Source organism: Cloeon dipterum, chromosome 2 (genome assembly GCF_949628265.1).
Source record: "Cloeon dipterum chromosome 2, ieCloDipt1.1, whole genome shotgun sequence".
In the NCBI taxonomy this organism is placed as follows: domain Eukaryota; kingdom Metazoa; phylum Arthropoda; class Insecta; order Ephemeroptera; family Baetidae; genus Cloeon; species Cloeon dipterum.
Genome location: NC_088787.1, coordinates 32,342,975 through 32,368,630, shown reverse-complemented (window position 1 = coordinate 32,368,630; position 25,656 = coordinate 32,342,975). Strand labels below are relative to the sequence as shown.

The 25,656-nt window shown below is 39.6% G+C and overlaps 1 protein-coding gene across 5 annotated transcripts in view; it reads left to right on the top strand.

The window, feature by feature from the left end:
- LOC135936354 (lachesin-like) overlaps window positions 1-23,947 on the top strand; it is a 137,381-nt gene extending 113,434 nt beyond the window's left edge. Inside the window, exons 5-9 of one of the 5 annotated variants that reach the window (XM_065479133.1) lie at window positions 2,225-2,353; window positions 15,156-15,440; window positions 16,870-16,932; window positions 18,075-18,245; window positions 22,304-23,947. In XM_065479133.1, coding sequence (XP_065335205.1) covers window positions 2,225-2,353; window positions 15,156-15,440; window positions 16,870-16,932; window positions 18,075-18,245; window positions 22,304-22,410 — 755 coding nt within the window. In that variant the 3' untranslated portion in view covers window positions 22,411-23,947. Of the gene's footprint in view, window positions 1-2,209; window positions 2,354-15,155; window positions 15,441-16,869; window positions 16,933-18,074; window positions 18,246-22,303 lie in introns of all 5 variants that reach the window. The other 4 variants (XM_065479132.1, XM_065479131.1, XM_065479134.1 and 1 more) reach the window with 4 other exon arrangements.
- Window positions 23,948-25,656: the final 1,709 nt, after the last annotated feature.

Below are 25,656 nucleotides of genomic sequence, written 5' to 3'. Positions count from 1 at the left end.
ATTGTCTGGATTTGCTGAATTGCTTCTGAGAGTGCAGGAATTCAAATAAGCTTTACAAACATTCCACACTTAATTATAATATAATATACTGTCTCAATTTACAAAATATTCTTTTGACGTGTCAACTTGTCACATAGGAATAAAACGTTTCAAGCAGAGTGGTCCCCTAAATCCCTACTGTCATTGCTTAAACTTATTGCAAGGTATATTAAATATTGGCATACACGTAAAATGAGAAAATATCACAAATTTTTCATCGTTTTTTTTAATTAGTTGGGAACGCGAGCGGGCAAGGGGCGAGCATGCAGCAGAAGATGATGCAGGACCATTTAAGCATTGGGTTAAATTAAAAATGTACCCAGATATATTTTTACAGTGCGGCTGTACAGTTTTTGTGCTTTTCAAATGGTAGGAAATTTCTCCTAACTTAAAATATCTAATTTTAATAACTCGGAGTTTCCTGTCTTGAGGCACACACCGGTATGGGCATTGAAATCAGCCACAAAAACGCAACGAAATTTTGAATTTTTGCTGTAGATTTTCATCTTATAAATTTCGCACTTGTGGTATTTATTAAGCTTGCTAAAAGCTCACTAAAGCCAATATTAAAAATAGTTTTATATTGTTGCCCAGTATCTATTCAATCCATCCAATTTCAGTGCAATAAATGTGAATTTAGTGATGTCCCAATAGCCACAAAAATGGACCAAAGAAACCTCGTATAAATTACTTTCCTTGTAATTTTTGTCATCAGATTATATTTAATTTTTAGAAAAAAAATTATCAATAACTCTCATGATCAGGATGGCAGAATTCGCAGAATTGGCCAAAATATGGTTGAGCCGAATATTATCTGATCATTTTTTACAACAACCGTAAAGCCCTTGTCCGCAATACACATTTTTCTTGGAGGTACAATTTGCCCTATCTCACGTTGAAGGGAAAAAATTTTAAAATGCAATTATCAGAATCACGCAGCACTTTCCAGACCAACAGAGGTAACAAAAGTTTTCCGCTCGGCGAGTTTTCTTTTGCAGGAAACTCTCACAGCAAAAGTTTGCTAATATTTTGCGAGATGCACCGGTGTCGTGAGCACCAGTCAGCCTGATTTTCACAGAACGATGAATTAGCCACGTGCCTTTGTGGAGTGCAAAAGTTTACGTGCTCGTCGGCGGCAAGACAAAGAAAAATTTCCGCACAATAAGTTCAAAGGTCATGCCGGCGAGCGATCCTTTGAATATTTCATTGGTGCACTGCATACACATGAAAAGTTTTTCAACAGCGCGCACACACAAAGCTGCGAGTTTTGCAGCATCTGACAGAGTTTGCAGAGTGCGCTTGTAAAAGTCAACCGATTGATGAGAAATCATGCTGAGTGATTGAATTCTGCTATCCACGTCAGATAAAATATCCCTGATTTCCACCGCTTTGCTCTTTTCTGACTGAGTGAGTGAGTAACTGTCTGGTTCGTTTGATGCTGAGATTATTTTCAACACTACTTGAGGGAAACAATGGGTATTTTACATGGCGGGAAATTTTAATGCAAATTGGCTTGCAGCAGCGTCAGTTTGTGACGCTCATCTCTGGGCAGATAAATAACGCCAACTAGATCAAAATCAACAATCTTGATGTTTTTATACGTTGATCATACTTTAACTTATTTTGAGTGAGTTTTTTTCTTAAATTAGGGCTCCGGCAACCTTCACCTCTTGCTTTCGCAAAGTTGCACCTTTCGTAAGTCTAATAATAAATAAATAAATTTATTTCCGAAGACTGTGATTCCCACATTTAAATTTAAACGATTATAGGAATCGGCAGTGAGATTTTGGTAGCAAAAATTTGCCCTTGTGATGGCTGGGCATTTTTACTTGCAGCTGGCTCAGTTGGACAGTGAAATTCGATAGTGCTTGACGGCCCTAGGGACCAACGACCCATTTTCTCCAACAATTTTTTACTTTATGATTGGCGGCAGGCATGACTGACGAAGCATTGCAAAAACCTTAATTGCAATCAATAATTTCAATACAAAAATATTACAATTTCACAAATGGTACTAGAACACGTACAAAATATCCTCCCTTGCATGACTTGAGCTTATAATGCCATTATGTTTTTTGAATTTGGTTTTTGAGTGTTGAATGATTCGCTTCTTTTAAGAAACGTGCACTCCAAAATCAAATTTGAAAATTGTCTAATAAACCGATTATAGCGTCAGCTGTTTCAGTAAACGTGTACGATGGCGAGCAGCTGAACCTGACGCGCATCAGCCGGACTGAAATGGGCGCCTACCTGTGCATAGCCACCAACGGCGTGCCACCGTCGGTCAGCAAGAGAATCATCGTCGACGTCGAATGTGAGTACATTTTAATTATTTTTGCTCCCACCTCAATTTCTTGTTAAGATTAATTTTAATGACCTGTTTCTTCCCTCTCGACATTTTCCGCCTGCAAATGTTAAGACACTTAGAAAGGCGCGAAGAGGGTTTCTTTTGAAAAGAAACGGCGGGTTCAGCCCTTCACTGGCCGTAAATGAGCAACCGGCCATATTCTTTTGTGTGCGCGTGTATATATGTATAACGAGACCGGTGAGAGAGACCGAGAGCGGCAAAGAAGAGGAAGAGCAAGTGCAATATTTTATTTCTCTAGACTTGAGAGGCATCAAAAGTTCACGGTACTTGATTTCCAAAAAAGGTGCGCTTGCTGCGCTCTCTCGTCAGGCCCCAGTTGCTCGACTCTTCCGCCGCTTCCAACGGTGTGCACGTGTAGGTACATACAGATGGATGTATATTGGCCCCTTCTTAACATTCCTCGATATCTATCTGCAGAGGCGAAAGAGAGAGAGAAAGAAAGGTGGGCGAGAAGCTCGGCATCCCGGGGTGCTGGAATATTTTATACATGCAATTTACTCTTTCGGGAAATTTATTCTGGATGATTGAAATTGAAGGGGCACTGGGAAATAAAGTGCTTACAGCCACTACCATCAGCCAGCGCGTCTAAAGGGCGAAAAACAGCGCGCTAAAATGGGGAAAGGTGAATAAGGGCCGGCGCAATTTGCCCGCGTGCACTTGAACTGGCTGATCAATGCCGAAACGAAGACTTGAGGGGGATTTCCGTCTTTGCACCAGCGCGCCCTGCGTGAGTTTAAAATACGATCTGGAAAGGAGAACAAGAAGCCGAGAGAAAAGTCGAAATCCCCGTGCATTTTTACAGCGTCGCACACCCTTAAAAGCACATAAAATAATAATAAAAAAAAAAATTGTAAACGATATTCTGGGAAACTTCCTTCGAAAATTTTTAAAAGTATAAAATCGAATCTGCTTAAATATTTTCATATTTTTTTATACTGTTCTCTTTACGGCAGTTCTGTACTCTTGAGCTTTGGAGCGAATTCTGAAAATTAATTTGCTCAGTCCTGATTTCATTGGTACACATCGTATCAGATGATTCAATGGACTACTTGCTAGAGCCAACAGTGCAATAGTTTTTCGTTGCTGTCCAGTAAACTCACATCATAATATTCTTTACTACCGGCAAATTTTCTCCAATCTGAGATATATAAATAAAATAAATGCAAAACCATCTTCCTGTTTGTACACATTACCGTGCACATTACGAGAATATAATTACCACCAAAATTTTGGCCCACTTTTTGTCCTGCGTGGTGTCGGAAGGTGGTAATGATGGCGAATGCACATTTATTTTCTAAGAAAATACGATTTTTCATACGCACAATGCAATAAAATTTTCATTTTCTTTGTGTTCCTCAAAGGGTTTAAAATTCGGGGGTGCAACAGATTAGTCGAGCACGTTGAAGCGCGCTGCAAGTACGCGCGCGCCACTCGCTCACTTATTTGCATGAAAATGAACAAAGAGCGAGAATGGCCCGGGATGCTGAACAACTGAATTAATCTGCGACTGTGATTAAATCCGCTCGTTCGAGGCCCTTGTGCCCGCCCAGGAATTACGCCATGAAATGTTAATGTTTGGCGCGCGCTATTTATTATTTTATTTAAATTCGCGTGCGCGCGGCATTAATGGGGCATTGTGCACGCCGAGCGCAGAACAAGCGAAATACCCGCTGCTAGATAAACCAGGCAGTTGCGAATGCCGTGTTGGGATTTGCAGCTTTCGTCCCGCTTTGCATTGCAGAGGAGAACACTGCTAAATGCTGTGTGAACCTTTTGGAAATTGGCTGATGTTCTAAACTGCAAAACTGGATGCAGTGTTTTTTTACTTAAAATTCTAGTCGGTTGCAATCCAGCGACGAAAATTATTTTAATCCGCATAATTGACGCCTTTTTATGCTATTGTTTCGTGCTTTGTACAGTTATGTTATCCTCCAACGTTGATTATCATCGCAAAATGAGTAAAATACTTAAAAAAATAGCTTTTACTTCCTGCAAGTCACCATTTTTTCATCAAAAAATATGTTGAAGGGTTGTTTATTAAGATTGAATTGCTTTCAATGAATAATATTTACTAGTAGTGCATTTTCTTTATTTATCAATGATTAGATTTTGGAATTTCGGTCAGTGTTTGTATCATTTTGTTATATTTAACGTTTCATTTTTCGGAGAAATCAGTTTCATTGGATTTTTGTACAATTTGTTTTGTAATTTTTCGTATATCCCGAAATAGTGCATATGTTTAAACATTTATTTTTATAATTATTCCAGCGTTTACCTTGTCTCCTTACTCTAAGTTTATTGGTTGAAAGAATCAAACCAAGACATGAGTCTGTCAGTCTGTGCTCTTTCTGGCAACGCAGAAGCCCTTTTATGCGAATAATTTTTCTCTGAGATTCCCCTGTGGTTTGGAAGAGAAAAAGAAAACCATAATTGATGGTAATTAGTAATACTTTTTTTAAACTATTACAATCAAAATATCAAACGAAAATTACATAAATAATGACAGCAGAAACTGGGTAGGCTTCCAAAACGTTGCAATGTGCAGAATTCACATTAAAAAATGAATCTCAACAAATTCATTTCATCTGCACTAAAAGAACAGTTTGCATAGGGAAATATTAATTAATATATCGCAGCTGGTCTCTCAGAGTTGGTGGCAGGTCGTTTCATGGTTTGAAAACTCTGTTTGGAAAAGCGCTTTAGATAAAAGGGCAACTATGGAGGCTTAATCAAGGTCTTAGGACATTTAGAATTGGAGCTAAAACTATTGTCCTTACAAAAAGTTCCATAGCAATTGTAGAAATAAAGTTTTCCGGCTTTCGATTAATTTTTCTGCACGTTGGTGATTCGGTCGTAAATAATTGTTTCGACCAAAAATTTGTTTTTTTTTTGACAGATTTGAGATCCAAAAGCACGCTATCAATTATTCAGTTAATTGAATCCATGTTATCCGCTCGATGGTGTTATTGGGACCCGGTAAGCTCATAGCCCACGGGATGTTCTGAGCAGAGGTTAAAAAAAGTATTGTATGTCTAAATTTTAAAAATATTGCTCCAAAAGCAACTTGCGAGAAACAAAGCAATTAAGAGCCATTATTTCCCTCTGGCTCTTTAGCAAGTTGGAATGCGAGAGAAAACAGTTTAGTGAGCAAGAAGAATCTTGCTGCGAACGTGTGAATCTGTATCGAACTGTGTTGCAGATGAGTGAGTTATTTTGGCGGCAAGATTGAGATTAGCCGGCAGCGAAATGGGACGGGAGTCAATTTGCGTTGGGTTCAACTTGCTTAGACGGCAGCGTGGGAGCGATTCGCTTGCCACCGTTTTGCACCACAATTGAAGCCCGCCGGCAGTACATTGGCAAATAACTTTCGTTAGCACTTCATTCATGTTCCAACGGATATTCAATTCTCTGATAAAAAGAGGCGCGGAAAGAGGCACGCCGACAAGTTTGCGCAGCCAGCATATTGGAAAATACTCAATTCGCGATAAGGATATTCGCACACAGCGTCTGACACTTTGCAAAGAGCTTTGTTATCGACCACCTCTGCTGGCTAATGAGAATGGGATGTTTCCAATTACTTAGCCACCTAAAGAAGAACGTTTAGCCTGAAAGATTAGTTCTATTAGAATGAAAAAGACTTAGTCCAGCTAGCAGATTTATTTATTCCTTCATTACAGTAAGTAAAGTAATAGACATATTCTGAGACCTGAGAGTCTTACTCTTTGGTATATTTTACTTGCGGATCAAATTGCCAAATTTCAGTTTTTTCTCATTAAAGATTAATGCTCGCTTTATCTGAATTTCCCCAACTTGCACCTCAGCACACCCTGCTCCGTCAAATCGCGATCGATCTGTTTGACGGGCACCGTGACCAAATGGTGAAAGAGAATAAGCACAAATCTTCCGTCGTACGTGATGAAAGCGTGGCGAGGAAGCTGGAAGCAGCGCCGGGTTATCCGGTTAAGGCGAAATTGCGTGGAGCCATCGCGATCTGCCGTGTGTAGCGAATTAAGCGACGAATTTTAGGATGATGGATGCCTCCTTTTATTAACGATGAAGGAGGGAGTGTTCGTTCGGTTGTTGTTGTCTTTGGGTGGCAAGTAGCGTGAAGAAAGGGCCTTTGGCTCCCAGCAACGATGACGCCAGCATCCCCGGTGATGAGGACGAAAGAGAGAGAGAGATAATATTAGGCTGTCACTCTTTGACGCGCTCGCTAGCGGCGGACGGGCAGCGAATTTTGAAACCGTGTACTCTCTGACGTGTGCTGCTGGAGGCAGGCTAATATTGTAGGCGTTTGTCTTGATCTCAGATCTGATGAGTCAGTTTTAATACCATAAGGTCAGTTAACTTTCACTAGCAATTAAGGGATACTAAAATGAAAATTCCTAATTTTCTCGCAAACAGACCTGACCAGTGTTGAAATTTTAAATGGCAATATTTAATAGGAAAATAAATCTCTTCAGGTTAATCAGAAATGTTACGATGATTGTACGGGCAGCATGGAAATAATTAAAAAAAAAAAATAACCAAACTGATTGAGCACTTGCATGATTTTTTAAACGAGTGCAAAACTGACCGTACAATAATGGGGAAAAATAATGATTCCATCTAGAAATTTATTTTCCTATTTAACATCTTAAAAAAGGCATTTATCCTGAAATTCTATTTCAAATCCTTGTGTGCCAATGATAATTCTCTTCTAACAAGCAATCGTTGGCCATTTAATGAGGAATCTGCTTTTTCTACTATTAACATTCCCTGAATAGAACAAGGTTTCAAAATACATTGATAGGAAAAAATTCGCATTACAAGCACACTGCCACCTATCATTCCGTACTCGTTTCGTTATGTGAGGGTCCTCTCTTTTTTGTCGAGCGCTCGGATTCCAATTACTGTCGCAACCAAACCAGCCATTCGCAGTTTTCTGAATTGGTCCTTTTTGGTGTCAAGTGAAGCAACTATCCGATTTCAAAAAAACACGAACGGAGGAACAGAGGGAAGAGAAAGGCGGAGTAGATAATGCAAAAGCTTCCGCCTCGTCCTTTGTCCCTCTCGGCTTGTTTTATGGATTTTTCTAATGCTCGTTATCGCTGTCGTGAGGCACGCAAAGCTCGTGAATTTTCGGTCTAATTTAAATTCCGACTGTTTGGGCTAATTTAAATTTATGGCCAAGTAAGCGAAATGAAAATAAATCATCGTACATTGTGAACACGGGGCACAAACATGAGGATGAATGCATTTTTTCCCTGCGCAACATGAGAAAGCTATTATAGCACCGGCCAGCGGGGGCTGTCGTGACTATGATTTTTCCCGGCCACCCTCCAGTTTCTGCTATTGTGCAAATGAATAAATGTGCAGTGCTGGCGAGATTAAAAGATTTACCGGATTACAGTTTGTTTATCTATTGAATAGGGTGTATTCGTTTTGTTGATACTTTTCAAGGAAAGCAAAAACAGTGAAACCTTCATACAAATATTAGTATGGTAATCATGCACCACTATGCAAAATGTGAAAGTTATACCGAGCTTAGCTGCGTTTAATTCATGCAAAAACCTCATGACTTAAGTTGGCTATTCAAATTTATCGGCTTTTTTGCACCTTTATTTTACATTCTGACGTTGAATGAGCTCAAATCACGCAATTTTATATCATTTGTGTCACATTTAAATTCGTCTGTGGAGCCTGAATCCATCTAAATTGCCTTTGAGCCAACCTAAACACCAACTAACAAAATTTTGGTGCTATTATTATTTTTTCTACGTAAATTCCGGCTTTTTCCTGGGGTTTTCGTGCAATTTAAACAACTTGATAACTCTTCAAAAAGGGAACTCGGTTAAATTTGGAGTATATAAACCAGTTAAAAATTTTAATTGCGAACAAATAAGTTTAAAATGGGCATATTTTTCTTTGAAACCCTATCTAAAGTTATCAACTTTAACCCATTTATCTCCTTGAGTGCAAAAGCCTTTATTTTAACTTTCATAATCTAATATTTTTTGCAATTGATAATTCGTTTATAAAAAAGGGACATTTCTATCCGCAATATCACGTTCCAAAAATCTTATTTGAAACTCTGGTGCTATCAAAAAGCATCTTCAGTCAGTTCACACATAATGTGTTTCTCTTCTCATTTTGCAAACCCTCTGTGAAAGCAAGTTTTTTCAACAAGGGCATTTGAGCTTCCATTTCCGCCTTTTTTTCTTTATGCGGAACGACATACGTGGCGGATAAAGTCTTTCATTTCGAGAGGCTTTTACATGCACAGATGTACGGGCGAGAGATGTGATTGTGCAGCAGAGCCGCCCGCTTCCGCCCCTCGGTTCCACAGTCTCAGCGACCCATCCATTTTTTTGCACCCTCTGCAATAATATCACGACTTAATGGTATTGAAAAGAGCTAGCGCACGATACGAAAGCGACATCACAGCCGCAGCAGGGGCTCTCGTGTGCGCGACAGAGAAAATGCAGCGGCAGTTTTGCTCCTCCGTACTTTCCTTCGTTTTGCAAATGTGAATCTGCGAGCCCATCGCTCTCATAACCCAGTTCGCACTAAATTTTTATTTATCTCTGCGTTTTCTGCTCAATTACGCGTTGAATAATGCATTTTTTGTTTGCTCCAACGGCGCGATGAGTGAGTGGAAACTGGCCGTTGGAGAACGGTCATTCCCCGAATGGGTGGTCGTCAGGGAAACGGCACGTGATTCAGCGCGGAAGGATGAGCTCTGTTTTAAATTAAAAATGATAAATAACCAAACCTGATTCGAGCACAGCGAATTCGAATAATCTGAGGGCGAATAAAAACAACGCGATGGCTTTCTCGGTTCCTTCCAAAAACATACTAATATCACTTGAACTGATTTTTAGATTTGAAAATGTAAACGTTTCCTGAATGAATCATAAAAATTGGTTTGCAACAGTAAATTGCTATTCCACGATTTCTAAATGATTTTTGGCACTTATCATAGGGAAGTACAAAGAATGAAGAAATCTTTTACAATTAAGTTGTTTAAATCTCCTTCTGGACTAAAAATTGTCTGTAAAAATTGTACTTAAGACAAATTAAAAAATTTATGATATGATGAATTGATGGAATTAAAATTAATCTTATCCTAGCATTTCATTATTTTCTCTGCTGCTTAATATATAGATCTTTGCATTGTTAGTTCGACTATATTTTGATTTTCCGACGTTTGAGCGACCTGTTCGCTTTGTACAATTGTGCTTTTTTTATTTTTTATTAATTGTTTTTTACAATTATTGGTGATCGGTGAAGTAAATTAATAAATAATGCTCATAGATTTAAGTGTTTGTTCCGTATAAAAGGTTCACGAGCCAGAAGAATGCAATTAAAATGGAAATCAGACACAAAAAAACAACAGCCTCCCAACAAAACAATTGCTAAGTTCCGTATCAAAATGTGCTATGTATCCATTCTCCATTGAGCAACCTGTTCGAGTTTTGGCCAAAAAGGTACTTCCATCCCATCAACACATCCTTTGTTTGTTAACGATCCTGGCTTGAACAGCGGCGATTTTTCGCAACGCTGCGAGACTGACAGATAATCTCGAGCATCTCCGGCGCCCTTGATTATATGCGCGAGGGCGAGGAGAAGCGGAATCAATCTAGCAGCCGGCTTAATTCGGCAAGAAAGCAGCCCGGCGCTTAATTGGCACTGACGCGTTAATTAATTAACTAATTAATTTATTCAGAGACTGCGCCAATTTTTGGCGCTTGCAGCGGCGCTGCCATGAATAATTCAGGTGCCGGTGTCAAAATCAATTAATTAGCAGGGAATATAGATTACCCATGAGGAAGGCGCGTGTGGCACGTCATAACAATAAACAGGCCGCCGCACCGCCGACTCCCGTCCGCCCCCGTCCGCCCTCCGCCGCGTTTGCTACACATGTAGCCCGGCTGAAAATGTGCACACGCAGATATACCGACGGACAAATGCAAAGGCATCCTGAGGGACGGGGCCAGCAGCCAGAACAGAGTGAGGCGCTAGATGGCTGCCATTAGCAAAACGTGCCGCATGCATGCACGCGTCTAGTTTTCGTCCAGTGCTTTTCTAATTGGAGCCGTGTCTATATGTGAAGTTGTCTTAAATACTTAGGCCGACGCCGCCGCGCTACGCCGCCGGAACTTATTAGCAATGGTCTTGCATAAATACATAATATCCAGGCTCGGCACTGCAATTAGTGCGGCGGATTTCCGTCCAGTGCGTCTAATCTTGCGCCCGCCGTGAAAAGTGAAAGCGTGCGTTGGGAATTATGCAGATTATGAATTTCAACTTGTCGCTAGTTGGCTGTTTGCAAATTCAGTTGGGGAAACTGGATTGCGCTTCCATTTAAGTACGGGAATAAAAAAATTATACAGATACCGCAGCGATGAACTATCAAAAAAGTTTTTATGCGTGCATAATAGTTGACACATGAAAGGGAGATCACGCATGATGAGAGTTACAAAGTTTTGTCTCAATTGATGGTAATTATGTGCCATCAAAAGCAAGTGGCAAATTAATGCTTTTAATTTTAAACGGTTTTTTGGGTTAAATAATCGACTGTTTCCTGGAGCAAACGTGTACTATCCTAAACTCTTGGAAAATGATTCAAGTTATCAAGTTTCCGTCTCTACTGTTAGTTGGACTTATTAGGTGTTTTCTAGCATCAGTGTCAGAAGTGCGTGAAAATTAATGAACATTTTTAGCTTCAACGTAAATCAGACTAATTTTTGTCACTAGGCAGGAAGGGGAAGGAATATAATTATTTAATTTGCAATCCCTCCTCATTTTCATTTTGTTATTAACAGCACCGCAAAGGCAGGAAAACCCAGTGTGTATTATAATGTTTCGGTGGAAAGTGAAAACATAATATATATAACTCATTCGGGTATAATGGTACATGCGCGCGAAAAATGGTGAACCTCCAGAGGCTAATGCTAATATCCTGCGGAATTTTTTGCCATGTAGAAAATTAAAACAAAAGGAGCAGCCCCGTCGGTCTGAACCGCAAACAATGCTGCTCTTACATTCACTTACATTCATGTAAATACACGAGCTCCAACAGAACAATGTATCCTCCACCGACGACGACGACGACGACGACGGCGGCGACGACGACAACGACGACGAAAGGCAAAAAGGATAATAATTATAATAATAGAGGCCGCAACACACAAAGTGCCATCCTACATTATCTTGACATTTGCACAACAGCGTGAATAAGTGCAAGCCCCGAGGCTTGGAGCTTACTATTATTATGCTCTATATACGTGCGAGTTGTGTGCGAGTATGTTTTGTGCTGCTCAACAGCATGCACCCGCCTGACATCCCTGCAACCCGCTAACTCCAAGCACCCTTACGTTCATAAAAAAATCGAATATGTAATTTGTCGGCAAAGGTAAAAAGTGAGCCGTATGAAGAAGTGACCTTTTTGTGCAGACAACAGCGTTGGCCACCCAAAATCACGACAGCCGAGTTCTCTGTTTGCTTATTCTTGCTGCCGAAATGAATTTCAAATTTCTTTCTTCTGACTTACGCGTGGCCTTAAATATATGAGTTTCTTGTAACAGAAAGTAGCATATTAAAAATTTGGTCGCATTAATGAGATTGGCACACCTTTTAAATTACATCGAACGGTGACCTTTGTTTCAAACATACAACTTAGGTCGTTCAAAATTAAAAAGCGGAAGTAGATTGATTAATGTTTCTATTACGTAGAGGTTCAGCATTTTCAGTTAATGAGGTAAAAAATTAATATAACCTATCTTTCAAATTATACACATGGATATATATTTAAAATTTTCAATTATAACAGACACATTGGAACTCATTAAAATAATCTTATACATATTTATTCAATCCATATGTAAATTACAAAAATGTTTAAATTTTTAAAAAATAATATAAATATTATAAAATATTTTAAACAGTGTAATAATTATTAATATCAAGATTTAAAATATAATTACTATTTTTATTTTTGCTAATTTGTTTTAAAACAAGCTTAACGGAAAAGCAAAAATGGGCGCATTTAAAATAATAATGATCATGAGAAAAGTGAATAGTGGGCACGGACTGATTCCTCGCGCACGCACTGACCTCAGCCTGCACTTCTTGTTTACCTTTCGAGTGGCAAAATGCAGTGGAATGCTCGCTCGTCAGAATTGAAATTTTGTCCGTTTACCCAGTTTCCCTAAAAAATTTAAATTTTATGTGATATCTAATAAGTGATAACAACCAATGATTATTATAAGGCTGTAGTTAGACGAGTGGTCTGGATGACAGTGATTATTATCAATTATTATATGGGTCACAAGTTTCAGCGACTAGTTTGCTAGAGCTATAAGCCTTTTTTACCACAAAATGTAATTTCTTGTGCATTTTTATAACTTTTTGGAGAAATAACTAATTTCCATCACAAAAAATTGGTGCATTTTTATCTTTTTTATTTACTAGAAATTAAAAGCAGCCTCGTGGTCAGCCGCAAGCCAATGTTTATTTTGGCTAAACTGTGCCAGCCGTCGTCAAAAAGTTGATAAGTGCTGTTAAAATAATGGCATCTTATCTATGAGCACTATCCAATTTCAATTTTAAAAATTTGTCAGTTACGCCAGCCGTCGATAAAATTGCTCGGCCACCGCCGAGTCCGAATTCGCTCAAAATTGCGCTGCTGATACCTGTAATATTTTAAATGTTTATTTTAACATGATTTAAAACATAATTTTACAGTTAACTATTATCAATGAAAATCACATGGACAAAGAAAAAAATCGTTTCGACATTGTCATATTCCATACATGTAATTTAATTTGAAGCCCAATTTTGACTGAAATGCCTGCTTGTGTTGTTACCCACACACGTGCATTACTATTGCAGTCTAGTATAGCGAGAGAGAGAGAGAGAGAGAGCGCGAGGGCCATAACCCATAACAGGCGGCGGCCTTGATATCTGCGAAGCACTCATCTGCTCGCGGGGGAAATATTTCTTGCGGTGCTCTCGGCAGCGTGGAGCGCCGTGCCAAATATCAAATATCTACATTCGCGGCGGTGGCGGCGGCAGTGGCGGCGGCGGACGAAGAAGGGTGCTCGTTCTCTCATGAATGTTCCATTCCGAAAAAGCAGCTCACATGTGAGCGAGAGACCACAATACGTGCGCGCGGTAAAAAATGTAAAAAGTGGCGCCGAGATGGGACAAGGACACTCGCATTAGTTGCATCTGTTACACGGCTGGCGTCGAGCAGTCGAAAAGAAACCAACTTTCCCTAATGTCGATTGTGTGAGTGTGAGAGGCCGCTTGGAAAATGTGCGAGTGCGTCGCGGAATAAAAAGTTGGTTCTTTTTCCCCTGTGTCTTTGCGGCTACTCTGCGGCACCGCCTCCTTTATTAATGTTTCCACACCAGCTTCAGACAATATGGATATATAATGCCGACGAGCTGCAAAACGCCTCTAAAATCGGGCTCTGTTGGAAATGGAAAATATTGCGAATCGAGAAGACAAAGTGACCCAGTTATTGAATTTTTTGACGCATTATGAGATAAAAAACACGTTGGAACTATTATTTAACGACAAAAGAAAGGATTTAATCAGCAGAATCGACTATTTTTTAAAAGCTCTGGGGACAAATCACGGCAACTTGATACTTAATTATTCTAATATCAATTTTTCTCATATCAATTATAGAGAAATTAGTACTATTTTAAAGATGCGGAGAAAACCAACGAATTTCTTTTGTTATTTTTATTGTGAGACAAATCAAGCCAGTCTGTTTAGATCTGACAATTTTTAGTGGAAAAAAACAACTTGGATATTGAATCTTACAAATGGCCAGTGAAGTGCAGAAGAATTATCGATCATCTGCAGCTTAAGAGCTGCACTTACAATCAAAAATACAATGGGGAAAATGGAAGAGTGCATCAACCATCAACGTAACCAATTGCATCAGGCAAATGGATTGAATATAAATACATGCCTGTGCATATAACGAGCAATATGAAGGACATTTTTGCGTTAATCAATATGAATAATTCGTCAGATTCACACAGCTATAAATTTTAAAAGCATTAAGATCTAAATGAATGGTTTTGACTGAGTGACAAATTATGGAAATGTAAATTAAATACTTATTGAAATTAATTAGAAACCACTAGTTTTTTCAGCTATTGTTTTTAAAGCGGGAAACTATCATTCCTTTACGTCAACCAATATCTATAATTTTACTAGCAGTTCAATATCGAAAATTTATGAAGATGGTAGGACATACGTTATATGTTATCTTCATGGATATAAAGTTTCATTCGTAGTTCGTTGTAGTCGTCACAGAAAATTGATTAAATCAGTTTTCACCCTCATTGGCCTTGGAGAAGTTTCGGCGTACGAATTCCGCCCTATTTCACATGTACAAAAATTAATACATCCCAAAATAACAAAAATATACTTTGTTGTAACAAAACCAACTATAAAATGAAAGGTATTTTTGTGTAGGACGAAAATTTCCCTTTTCAAACTGGCTGAAATATTTTTTCATACACCCCAAAGAAGATGGCATTTTCAGATCACTGTACCACCAAAAAATTGTAATATATTAAACAACTAAATTGAGCATGCGACGCAATAGGTTGAAATGAAATCCCAAAACAAGCGTACGTGAAGTTATTTCGCCAAATGCCATCCCTCGAATTCAGCATTCATTTTGTAACTTCATCAAAATTCAATGAAACCAATCTAATCGATTTGGGTGGTTGTGTTACAGTTTTGCCGATGATCTGGGTACCGAACCAATTGGTTGGAGCGCCGGCAGGCACGGACGTGACCATCGAATGCCACACAGAAGCGTTTCCGCGGGCCATCAGCTACTGGGTGTATGACACGGCGATGCTGCTCTCGACCAAAAAGTACATCACGTCGTTCACGGAAAACAGCTACCGCACACACATGAAGCTGACCATCCGGAATCTCAGAGAAAAGGACTTTGGCAATTACAAGTGCATCGCGAAAAACTCGCTGGGAGAGACGGAAGGCTCCATCAGACTATACGGTATACGAAATTGCGTGTTCCTTGAATGTTCTTCACCGCACCTCTCTTTATGATTGTCACTGTCTTGTTTTTTGTATACACACTCTATAATTTCGTGCTTTTCTTGTTTCTTGAAAGGCAAATGCACAGCTTTTGACTCACGAGCGCCGATTCGATATATGAAAAAAACTCGGGCCGTAATTCATTTGAAACGTCAGTTGGGCATTATCAATTTTCATTTGGAATTTTCAACGATTTTTTTTCCGATATTGAAAATTCGCGGTGGCGAATATTTGATGAGCAAATAAATCACTAATAAATCATGCGTGCGGCGGAGACGAGCGCGGGGAAAGTAACGAACGATTAATCCCTATTTGTGTGTCAACACGCCCGCATAAACATGACCGTGCAAAAATATGCACACCGCATATTATTCGCGAGCGGAGAGCAAAAGAGTTATTTGCTCGGTCGATCACATCGGCCTGTTTATTACTCGTGAAGCACCACCTATCCTATGTACCGCCTGTACATGCATATACGAGGGCATAAATTTGGATGGAAATGTGCTCGGACGAGGGGGACGGGTCCGGCCATAAAACATGCATGCTTCAAATGACTAACAACGTTGCCTTGCCGGTGTATTTACGTATTTATCAATATTTGTGAATGATGATGCCGCTCACTTTGCTATTAAAATTATTTAATATCATAATCCACTTGGTGATATAAAACGCGGATCGGTATAGCTGCAATCAATGCCACTTATGCGCAAGCAAGCGTGTCGACAACCGAAAAATGGCCGGCGAATCGGACGGTTCATTAGCGGACGACATTAGCATAGAGACAATGAAACGTGATTTGGTGCTGATTTCAGGGGATTTAGCCAAATGGAGAGGCGAAATAGCCGCTCCGTGCAGTTAGCGGAAGCAGTACATTTTAGTCTTCATTGTTGCAATGTTATTGAATTATGATGCGCACTAAACTATAGGGATAATCTACCTTGATCATGCGCATGATCATACATCTTCAGCAATATATAAACTTAAATTAAATTGTAAGCTTCTCAAAATTACGTCAATATTTTTCTTTTGGTGTGTTATCGTCGTTTTAAACCAGTGCGGAAAAAAATTATCTTAGTATCGGTTTCCTTTTATTGAAAATAAACCACAAAGTTCTTGAAATCAAGAATTACCATTTCTCAAATTATTACAGCTCTAAACGTTAAAAGGCCACTAACTCGTTTCTTGAATTCGACAGGTTTTATACTAAATTTTAACTCGATGCTCAATTTTTCTCACGTTTTAAACATGCACTCTATACGCATTTCTGACACAATCGTTCGAGTGTGGTGTATACACTTTAAAAGTATTATTCTGACATGTAACATATTCCAAGGAAACACTCACTGCCCTTCCCCGATTACTGCTGAAAGGGTGAATTTTAATTTCAGAAATTCCAATGCCATCGGTTCCACCGAAAGCGACAGAGATTCGCAGTGGAGCAAGCAAAGATGGTGAGTCTCTCGTGCATTTTCCAAACTTCCCTCTGTCTTTCTTCTCTGTATATACAACAACTCCTTCTCTACAATACATGTTGTACATTCTCCTGACAACTCAAAGGGCAACTCCACTTTCTCGTGGACACTGGATCCGTAGAGCATAATTCCACGTGACGAAAAATTGCACCGCACCGCTTTCTTGTTGTTGCATGGGCCGCTTTTTAATTGTTTGCAGCTGCCTGCTGTGTTTCTCGCATTATTTTCTCCTCTTCCTTCTGTGCCTTTGTTCCAAAAAAATTTATACACCTCGCTCCTGCTTATTTCCTGTAAATCTTGCGCGGCCCCGGCTCTTTTGCCAGGTGTTTGCAATGAATCACTCGAGCTTTTCTCGCAAGAGGCTCTGTTTTGCGAGGCTGCTTGCGCTCCGCCGACGACGACGACTCATCCGTCTGTCGCTGAGCATATAATTTAAAAGTGTGCGCGCAGAGAAAAATTATCTTATTTGCGTTATTCACGCTTGGAGAACTGCATAAAGCGATTGCCGCGCAACGACGGCCTCCAAGTCTGCTTTCTTTCGCGAAATGAAAAACATTTCGTAATTCCGAATAGGGCAACCAACGTACAGGCTTATTTCTGTGTCGTCAAATTCGTGTTCCCTTCATCTCCTGCTCTGTCCTGAATTACTTCATGTGCAATTCACTAGTGTTCAAGTCTGAGCTGAACCACTTCATTTGTAAATCACGAAAGAAAAATTTCGCATGGAAGTGGATTAGACTCTGCAATCGCTCTTGAATTTCACAAACGCCAAGTTTGAATTATTTTCAATGCACATTTCTTTTTATTTAAAGTGCATGTGCACCTCATCTCTTAAACATGGAATTTAATTCCTCTCTAATTTTAAAAATAAACCATCGATAAAATTGGACAAACCCATCCTGAAGCTGCGTTACCTCGAAACCAGATTGGCATGATGCATAATATATACTTAAAGTTTGCACAAATTTGGACTAAATCCCATAATTATATTTCTTCGAGCTCAAATCGAGATGACCATCGGGAGAAAGTGTGTACAGCTTTTTATGCCTTTGCTCTCTCTGTGCCAACAATCGCAATCAGCAGTGCGCTGACCCTGGGGTGCTTTTTGTCCATACTTGCAGAGCGTGTGGTCGCCAGAAACTCGACTCGGCCCTCAGAAACCACTCCTCTCGGTGGCGAACAGACGTCCGGCTCCAAGAGGGGGGCTAGTTTCTCCTCGTCAGAGGTGTCTGCGGTGACCCCCAAACCCAGACCTGCACCTCCATCCGTTGCTGATTCGCATGGCGATCAAGGTACTGGCCCTCAACTAACCAAACTGTGCTTTTTCATCGGTCGCAAGTGATCGACGCTGTTTTTTCAGATTTAAAAATTTTGCTTTTCAAAAAATATGTCTGCCAATCTACGTCAGCAGGTTTTTGACCTTCGAGTTGCCAGCAAAGCTTAAACTTTTGCCAAAATCGAGGAAACAATTCAACCAAAGCTTAAACTCTGACAATTTTCCCTAAAAGCTCTTCAACAAAATGCTTTTCACTGATAGCAAACCACGCACAATCGCAGTACAGACAGTTAAACATTTTTAGCAGCAAAAAGAGCATTTTTCTCAAACAGCTCGAGTAAAAACACGCATATCCTGTACGTGTTTCTATCTTTCCAATCCACCTTGCGCTTGCATGGCTTACACTATATATAGCGGCAGAAAAAGGGCATTTGCATGTGAAAACGAAACGACTTCCATTGCGAGCAGGAAAACGGAAACTAACACCTTGCCAATCTGACAGCACTTCTGGAAAATGTGTTTCTTGACGTCCAGCACTCCAACTTTTATTCAGCAGTCATGCGAAATTCGCTCAACCGAGCAATAAGGCGAGACTCTGTAAATCGAGTTAACCAGCTTGAGCACGAGTACAATAACACACTCTCTGACTTTTTCTATTTATAGTTTGTATTCTTTTTGCCCATTGCTCGGCATCAAGAGACACGACGGAATCGTTTAATCAGTGACGATCCTCCGAGTTTATCTGACAATCCGTACCGTCATCAATTGAACGTCGTCTTTGTTGTACAACTTGAGGGAAATTCTCAACAATATTAAATTAAGCTACCTTCAGCCAGTTTACTAAGGAAATTATTTTCATGAAAGAGTTCAAATCGTAGGAACAAATTTGAGTTTTGCTACACTGGGACCACAGTTGATGTGATTTCTTCTTTTGGAGTGGCTTTAGGCATTCCATTTAACAACAAAGAACGACAGAACAATTTGCTTGAGTCCCCTTCAGGCAAGGGACAGGAAAATCAAAACTCGCTTTACATCATATGTGCGCTCTCTCAACAGTAAATATTGTAAAATTTCAATTGAACAAATAAGGCTGTGTTTTTTTCTTTTGCGACCTCCGGAAAGTATCGTTTACTTTTAAAATATTCATACTCGTTTGAAGTATAACCTCTCTTTGTCACGCTCTTTCTCTTTCTTAGATCAAAATCAGGTTTTCTTTGCAAGATTCCGCCATGAAATTTAATTGGATGGGGCGGCCATTTGGCACAGCCCAGCCGATAGGGGCAGGTCTGCGGTGGAGCGATCCATTTTTGGCCGAAGCCACGTCAAAGGTGCCAAGGAAGGACCCATTCCTCCGAAATGCGGTTTCCCTTCTGTCGCGCCGCATAATGCGAAAGCGTCTCGACTGCTATTTCGCTGGTGATTTCATTAAGCACGCTGAACCTTCTCTTCTGTGCAAAAGTGTCGAGAGGCGCGTTTGCTCGCTCCATTTTCGTTCGCCTTTCGCCACCGATTTAAGCGCGGTATTGGAAAGTTTGCGAAATCTTGAAATTGATCTCAGAAGGGACGCTTCGAACGGTATGGATTGCACTTGCAAAGGCCCTATAGTGCAGAATCATATATTAATAATTGCCAAAAAATACTTTTATATTACTCTGAGCATTGAACGTATATTTTTGGATGAAAAAAGAGCACTCTTTCATCATTATAATTTTCATAAATTAATCAATTCCTTTTGAAAGGAATTATGGAGGCGATATTAATCCAAGAGGACAAAAACTTTCTTTCAAAAATTCACAATTTTCAAATGTCATCATTTATTTCAAGCTATTTCAAAGAAAGTTTTTGCTATTGGATTAAATTGCTCCATTAAATAAATTTAGTTAAGCCTGTTACAATTTAATGTTATGGGCCATATACGCACAAACCTTTGAGTTTGGATGGAGGAGTACATTCTTTTTCAACGTTTGAAGCAAAAAAGATACATACAATTTTAGATAAAATTGACTCAAACATATCACCATTCTGGCCGTTTTGTAATTCATACCAAGCTCTTAAATCACTCCAACAGACAAGCTTTCGCAGTTCGCACTGTTCATTACATTTTTTTTTCATTTTATAATAAAAATAGAAGGCAAATATATAATCAATTATAAAAAGCGCGAATTTAATAAGTGTCAAAGGCACTTTAGCGTAGCGGGTAGCGATAAATTTTTGCGCCTAATCCTCACATGAGAGGCAATCAAGTTTTATGTTGGTTTAACGTGTTCGCGCGCTAAACTTTGTCTTGAAATAAATTTAAAAGCAGAAAAGCCGGCCGATGCAAGCAAGCAGCTTCTTCTTCTTATTGGTAACCCGGCACGCGAGAATATTGGCTGCTACTTTTCCCGGAGTGAGGGTCTAAGCTTTTCCCTTCGGCGACCAGCAACAGCAATAGAGATTTTTCGAGCGCCGTTGCCGTAAAGAATGCTACTCGTGAATATGTTTATGCAAATTTGCCGAGGAAAAAAGCGCATTTGCGGATGTTTGGGATAAGAAAAAAGATGCATGGCTGGTCAATATTAGATATAAACTCTCGCCGACGCTTATAAAGTGAACTGATATTGGATCCGAGGAGAGAAAGATTAGATCTGCCGCCACTGCTGCTGCTGGTCCAGCGACGGACGCAAAATCTCCGCTCTATCTCTCTCTCGCTCTGCTCGAGCTTTTTTTCTGGCAACATCGGCCGGTTCGTGACATTTCCCGACTGCAGAGGCTTACTCCTCTGACCCTGCCATGACCAAACCTCAAAATCTCCTTTCTGTATAGCGCCAAAGGGGCTTATAATCGTTATTAGATTTTAGCCTGCTTTCAAAATTCGACGATAATCTTTAAGTAAATAACGCCAGCGTCACCCTCCTCCTCTCAAGAGAGAGGGTTCCTTTTTTAGACGAAGCTCAATAGAAACATCTCTCCTCGAAAGCAATTCTGTTTTAATTTTCTCTGCAATGTTGAGTTTTTCATCCACGATATTTTCAATCAGTCCACATATTTCTAGTTTCAAACGTTGAAAATAAAATTCCAAATCCAAAACACTTAGAGGAATTTTGTAACCACTTTCTGTCATAACTTCATCATTTTCAAAAACTCAAATGCGAATTCCTGATTGTGGTTGATATTTAAGCTAAATATCCTATACAAACAGGAAACATGTTTGTAAAATATTAATAGCTATGAATCCTTTTGATTAGGGCAGCAGTTGCAGCCGTTAGAAATGTTCACTATATTTTCCCCTCTAGATTTTTCGCAATGCAATAATTAGAGTTTCAATCTTTGAAATAGCTTAAAATTAAGGATAGAATTTCTGACTTGTAATATATTGTATTTGAAATTTATGTCTCAGAGGGAAGGTAAGTGGCGGGTTTCATCTCTTTATCTTTTTTTAATCTGCCCAGATGCTAAAAAAATTGATGTTCAATTTTATCAATTCTGTTCAACGACCTGTGTGGCGAAATCTTCTGCAGATATATTGTTTATTAGCATCTAAAGGAATGCTGATGAGGCCTGAGGGGTCAAAACATCTGGCTACACAGTACGAGAGCGAGTGATTTAATTTACTGTCTTCAAATTTCACTCAGCCTCCTATCACCTAAGTCGACAGAGGCATTTATTTCTTTTCAAAAAAATATTAATATTTTTTCTGCAAATTAAGCCTTTCGCATTAAAATGCAATGAACAAAGATATCTCCGTGCCTACAAACTCTTGTAAAGAAAACCAGGTCATCGGATTTTCAATTTTCCTGTTTTGCACTTTTTCAGCCTGTCACAGCCAACCGCGCTTTGTATATACTATAGCGGGTCACTTGTCTACCCCACAACAGCCATCATTTTTCACCCTCGCCGCGCACACTTACCAACCAGCCCCCGTCCTTTGCCATATTAAACTCACTATCGCATAGTCTGTTGCGCTCGGTGACCAACCAAAAACGAGAGCATGCATATTTATTTACCACGACAGGCAATTAGCCGGTGCTAAAGCTAGACGAGGTGCAGCAGAGCAGCATCGAGAGAGTAAATTTGAATTCCAAATTGTTGCAGGCTCCAGCAGCATGTCCGTCTGGTGTGGACAACCGCAAATAGTGCTCGCCAGCGCCACCGCCGTGCTCATACGAGGCATCTGGCCCATTCGTTTACCTGCTAATTAAAAGCGAGCGAGCGAGCGAGCGACGAGCGTGTCTCATATTAACTGAAACTATATCTTGCTCACGCCACGACGGACGAGAGGCAGCTAGCGGCCGCTTCCCATCGTGTCAATTGCACCCCCAACTCACGCAACAAGAGACTTTCCGACGCGGAGAAGTGTGAAATATCATTGGTGATGCGACGAACTGATGCTGATTTTAAGTGCCAAAAATTATTGCCCAGTGACAGAGAGAATGAGGAAAGAGACGCTCCTTGCAGTGGGCGAACCTTTAGTTGAGAATGGACAAGTGACAACAATCTCCTGCCGTTATCTATGCGCAGTGATTCAGATCGGTGTCCCAGCAGAAATCGGAAAATTGTAAGATAATTATATTAGCCCGCCCCTGGATCTTCCGGACCAAAATGAATCCGCTCTCGTCGGAGAAAGTGTTTCGGGCACTGCCATTTAAGTTGAAATGAGGCTTTGTTCTGTGTGTGTGAGAGAGAGAGAGAGCGAGGATGTTAAATTGATTTCGTTTTCTTCAACTTCTCTGCGTTCAAAATATCTGCACCGTCCCGAAAACAAAACAAAAATACACAAGTGTTTCTCCTGATTTTATTTTCTCCATGTAAATCGTTTTTTAGCATCCAGAGCAAAATTTTCAAGAAAATATGCTTGAAATAATTTAAAAACTCAATATTTAACACGTTTGGTGCTCCAGGAAAATATTGCGGGTAAATCGCGGTGTGTATATTTTTCGAAATGCGTTGTGAATCTAACAGCTATTGTGTTTTTCACCTTTATTAATCAACTGTTAAAATTTAATTTTTGGTCAGAATGTGAATAAAAAAGTGGGCAAATAGAGTGTTGCAATGTGTACGGTGAGCGTTTGTGTCAAGCGGCGGCAGTGTCCATTTATTGATTGAAAGAGATGAATACAATCGACCCCTCTAAACTGCACTCTTCTAATATCATCAAAGAAAGAAAGGAATTAATTATCGCAAGAGCTTTTATATGCATTTCAGTTGAATCGGACTCATACAACAGTTATGTAGTTGACGTGCACAAAGTCACACAACAACACACTCACGCCACACTCACGTTTGTACAATTACTTTCCGATGGATTTAACAATGAAATGCACTGTAATTTAAAAGTATGAGATAAAAAAACCCTCCCATGTTATGAATATGAAAATGGCTCTCTTTATACACATAACGATAACGATATATTTTATGTTGACTGTATATTGCGACCATCATTGGATGTAGAAAGATTTAACGAGCAGATAATCGCGCGAATACAATACACACACACAATTAGTCGCGACGAAATATCATCGCATGAGCAAAAACAACACAATACGTGTGCAAAAACCGCAACCAACCAACCAACCAACCAACCAACAACTATCATCGTCAACCGTGACCTACGCTATAAGGATGCCAAAATGAAAATTTTAAACGATGAACGTGTCAACCGCAAGACAATGGACAAGACTAACCAATTATTTGTCACATGAGCATCCAGTCAATAAAATCATGTTTCATTCTATTTGACTAATGAGTGGTTATTTCATTCCGCCAATACTTTTGCTCCGTTAAGCCATGTTTAGAAAAGAGAAAATTTATTTTAATTGGAAAATAAAAAATTGAACTTTACTTTAAGTCAGACCTTTTTTAAGTTATTTTTTGCATCAAACCAAGCGTTGATAGCAGGACAACATGAATAAAAATTAATTTATTGCACTTGATGCTACTAAATGTCATTTATGCACTCCAACGAAGATTTTTTTAAATGGTAACTAACTCTAAATAGACAATTTAACCATTATCAATTAATAACAAATGAGATGCAAGTACAAGTTACATTTGGACTTGGACACTATTAAATATCAATAGGCGCGTGTCGCTAAAAAACGAATAATTAGATAACTTTTGACCCCGTTTCAGGACTCTCTGGTGAAATATGAAGCAATATACAAACTAGAGTAATGTGCCCGGCGGGTAGCAAGTAATTGAAATAGTTTTGCATACATTTTTCCGTTTTAACTACGTTGGTTGAATTTTGAAAATTAAAAGGTTCATTTTAGAGAAAGCAACTGCCCCCTAGGCATCAATTCAAATAATACGCCATTGAGTAGAGCGTGTATTTTTGCACCTGCAACAGCGGAACTAGTGGTGTTAGTTGCAATCCTTCTAATCCGCAAGAGTGTACTACAAACGTCAACTTTTGAACAAACAAAGTGCAGTGGGAACAAACAGTTGCATCTGCGTGCAGAGCATGCACAAAAAGTTTGTTTGTCTAGTTGGCAGCGTACCGAGCGTATAGTTGTCAGTCTTCGTTCTGCAAATAATTTACAACCTACTTTACACTATGCCATACTTATAAATAATTCAGCCACACACGTGAATCGGATGTAAAATAATCCGGATTTCGCTCGGCAAATTTCGCTTTCGTGCCTTTTCGACGTGCACCAGCTTGCTTTTGTTGTCAGCAGCGCTGTTATTTGCGTGTTGAAGTTTAATTGGTTTTAAATTTTAATTAGACCTGTTTTGTATGTACGTTCGCAAAACGAAATTGGTTAATGCAATAACAAAAGGCTACATCGGATCGTACATTCTGCCGCAAAATAATTATGACCATGCAGCAGTGTTCTCATCTTGAATTGCTTCTGCGTCGCAAGTCTTTATGGCCAGAGAGCACGGAATACGTTTTCTGAACACTTTTACTTACACTATACAGCTAAAATGGAGAGTTCAATTGCTTCCAATCTTCTGGTTAATTTTCAACTCAATAACATTTTTGTTCAAAAGGCGTTTCGGGGAAGTTATTGAATTTCTTCCCTCAGTATCATTTTTTGCGTTTAATTAATCTGAAACAGCTATGCTATTGTAATTTGTAATAGTATTAGATTGAGCCATATTGCGGCCAACTGAAGATTATGCGTGTTGATTTAAATTTAATAGTGTTCGCTGGTGTTGTTTAACCGCGGAAGGGAAAATTATAGCCTCTCCTCGCCCTTGCCAGAGTGTTCACAACAGCTTTTTCGTTTTGCCTAGCGAGCGAGCGAGCGTGCGTGTGCAGGTAAGTGTGTCAGCTGAAAATTTAACACCTGCTGCGAGTGCATACATGTCCATATATTACTGGGCTAATGCGGAGCCGGTGTAAGAACAATAAGCGAGTCCGTCGTGTGTGTGTCTGCGCTAAAATGTGTGTGTGTGTTTGTATGTTTTTGTGTATACGCCCCTGCGCGCGCCGTTTGTAC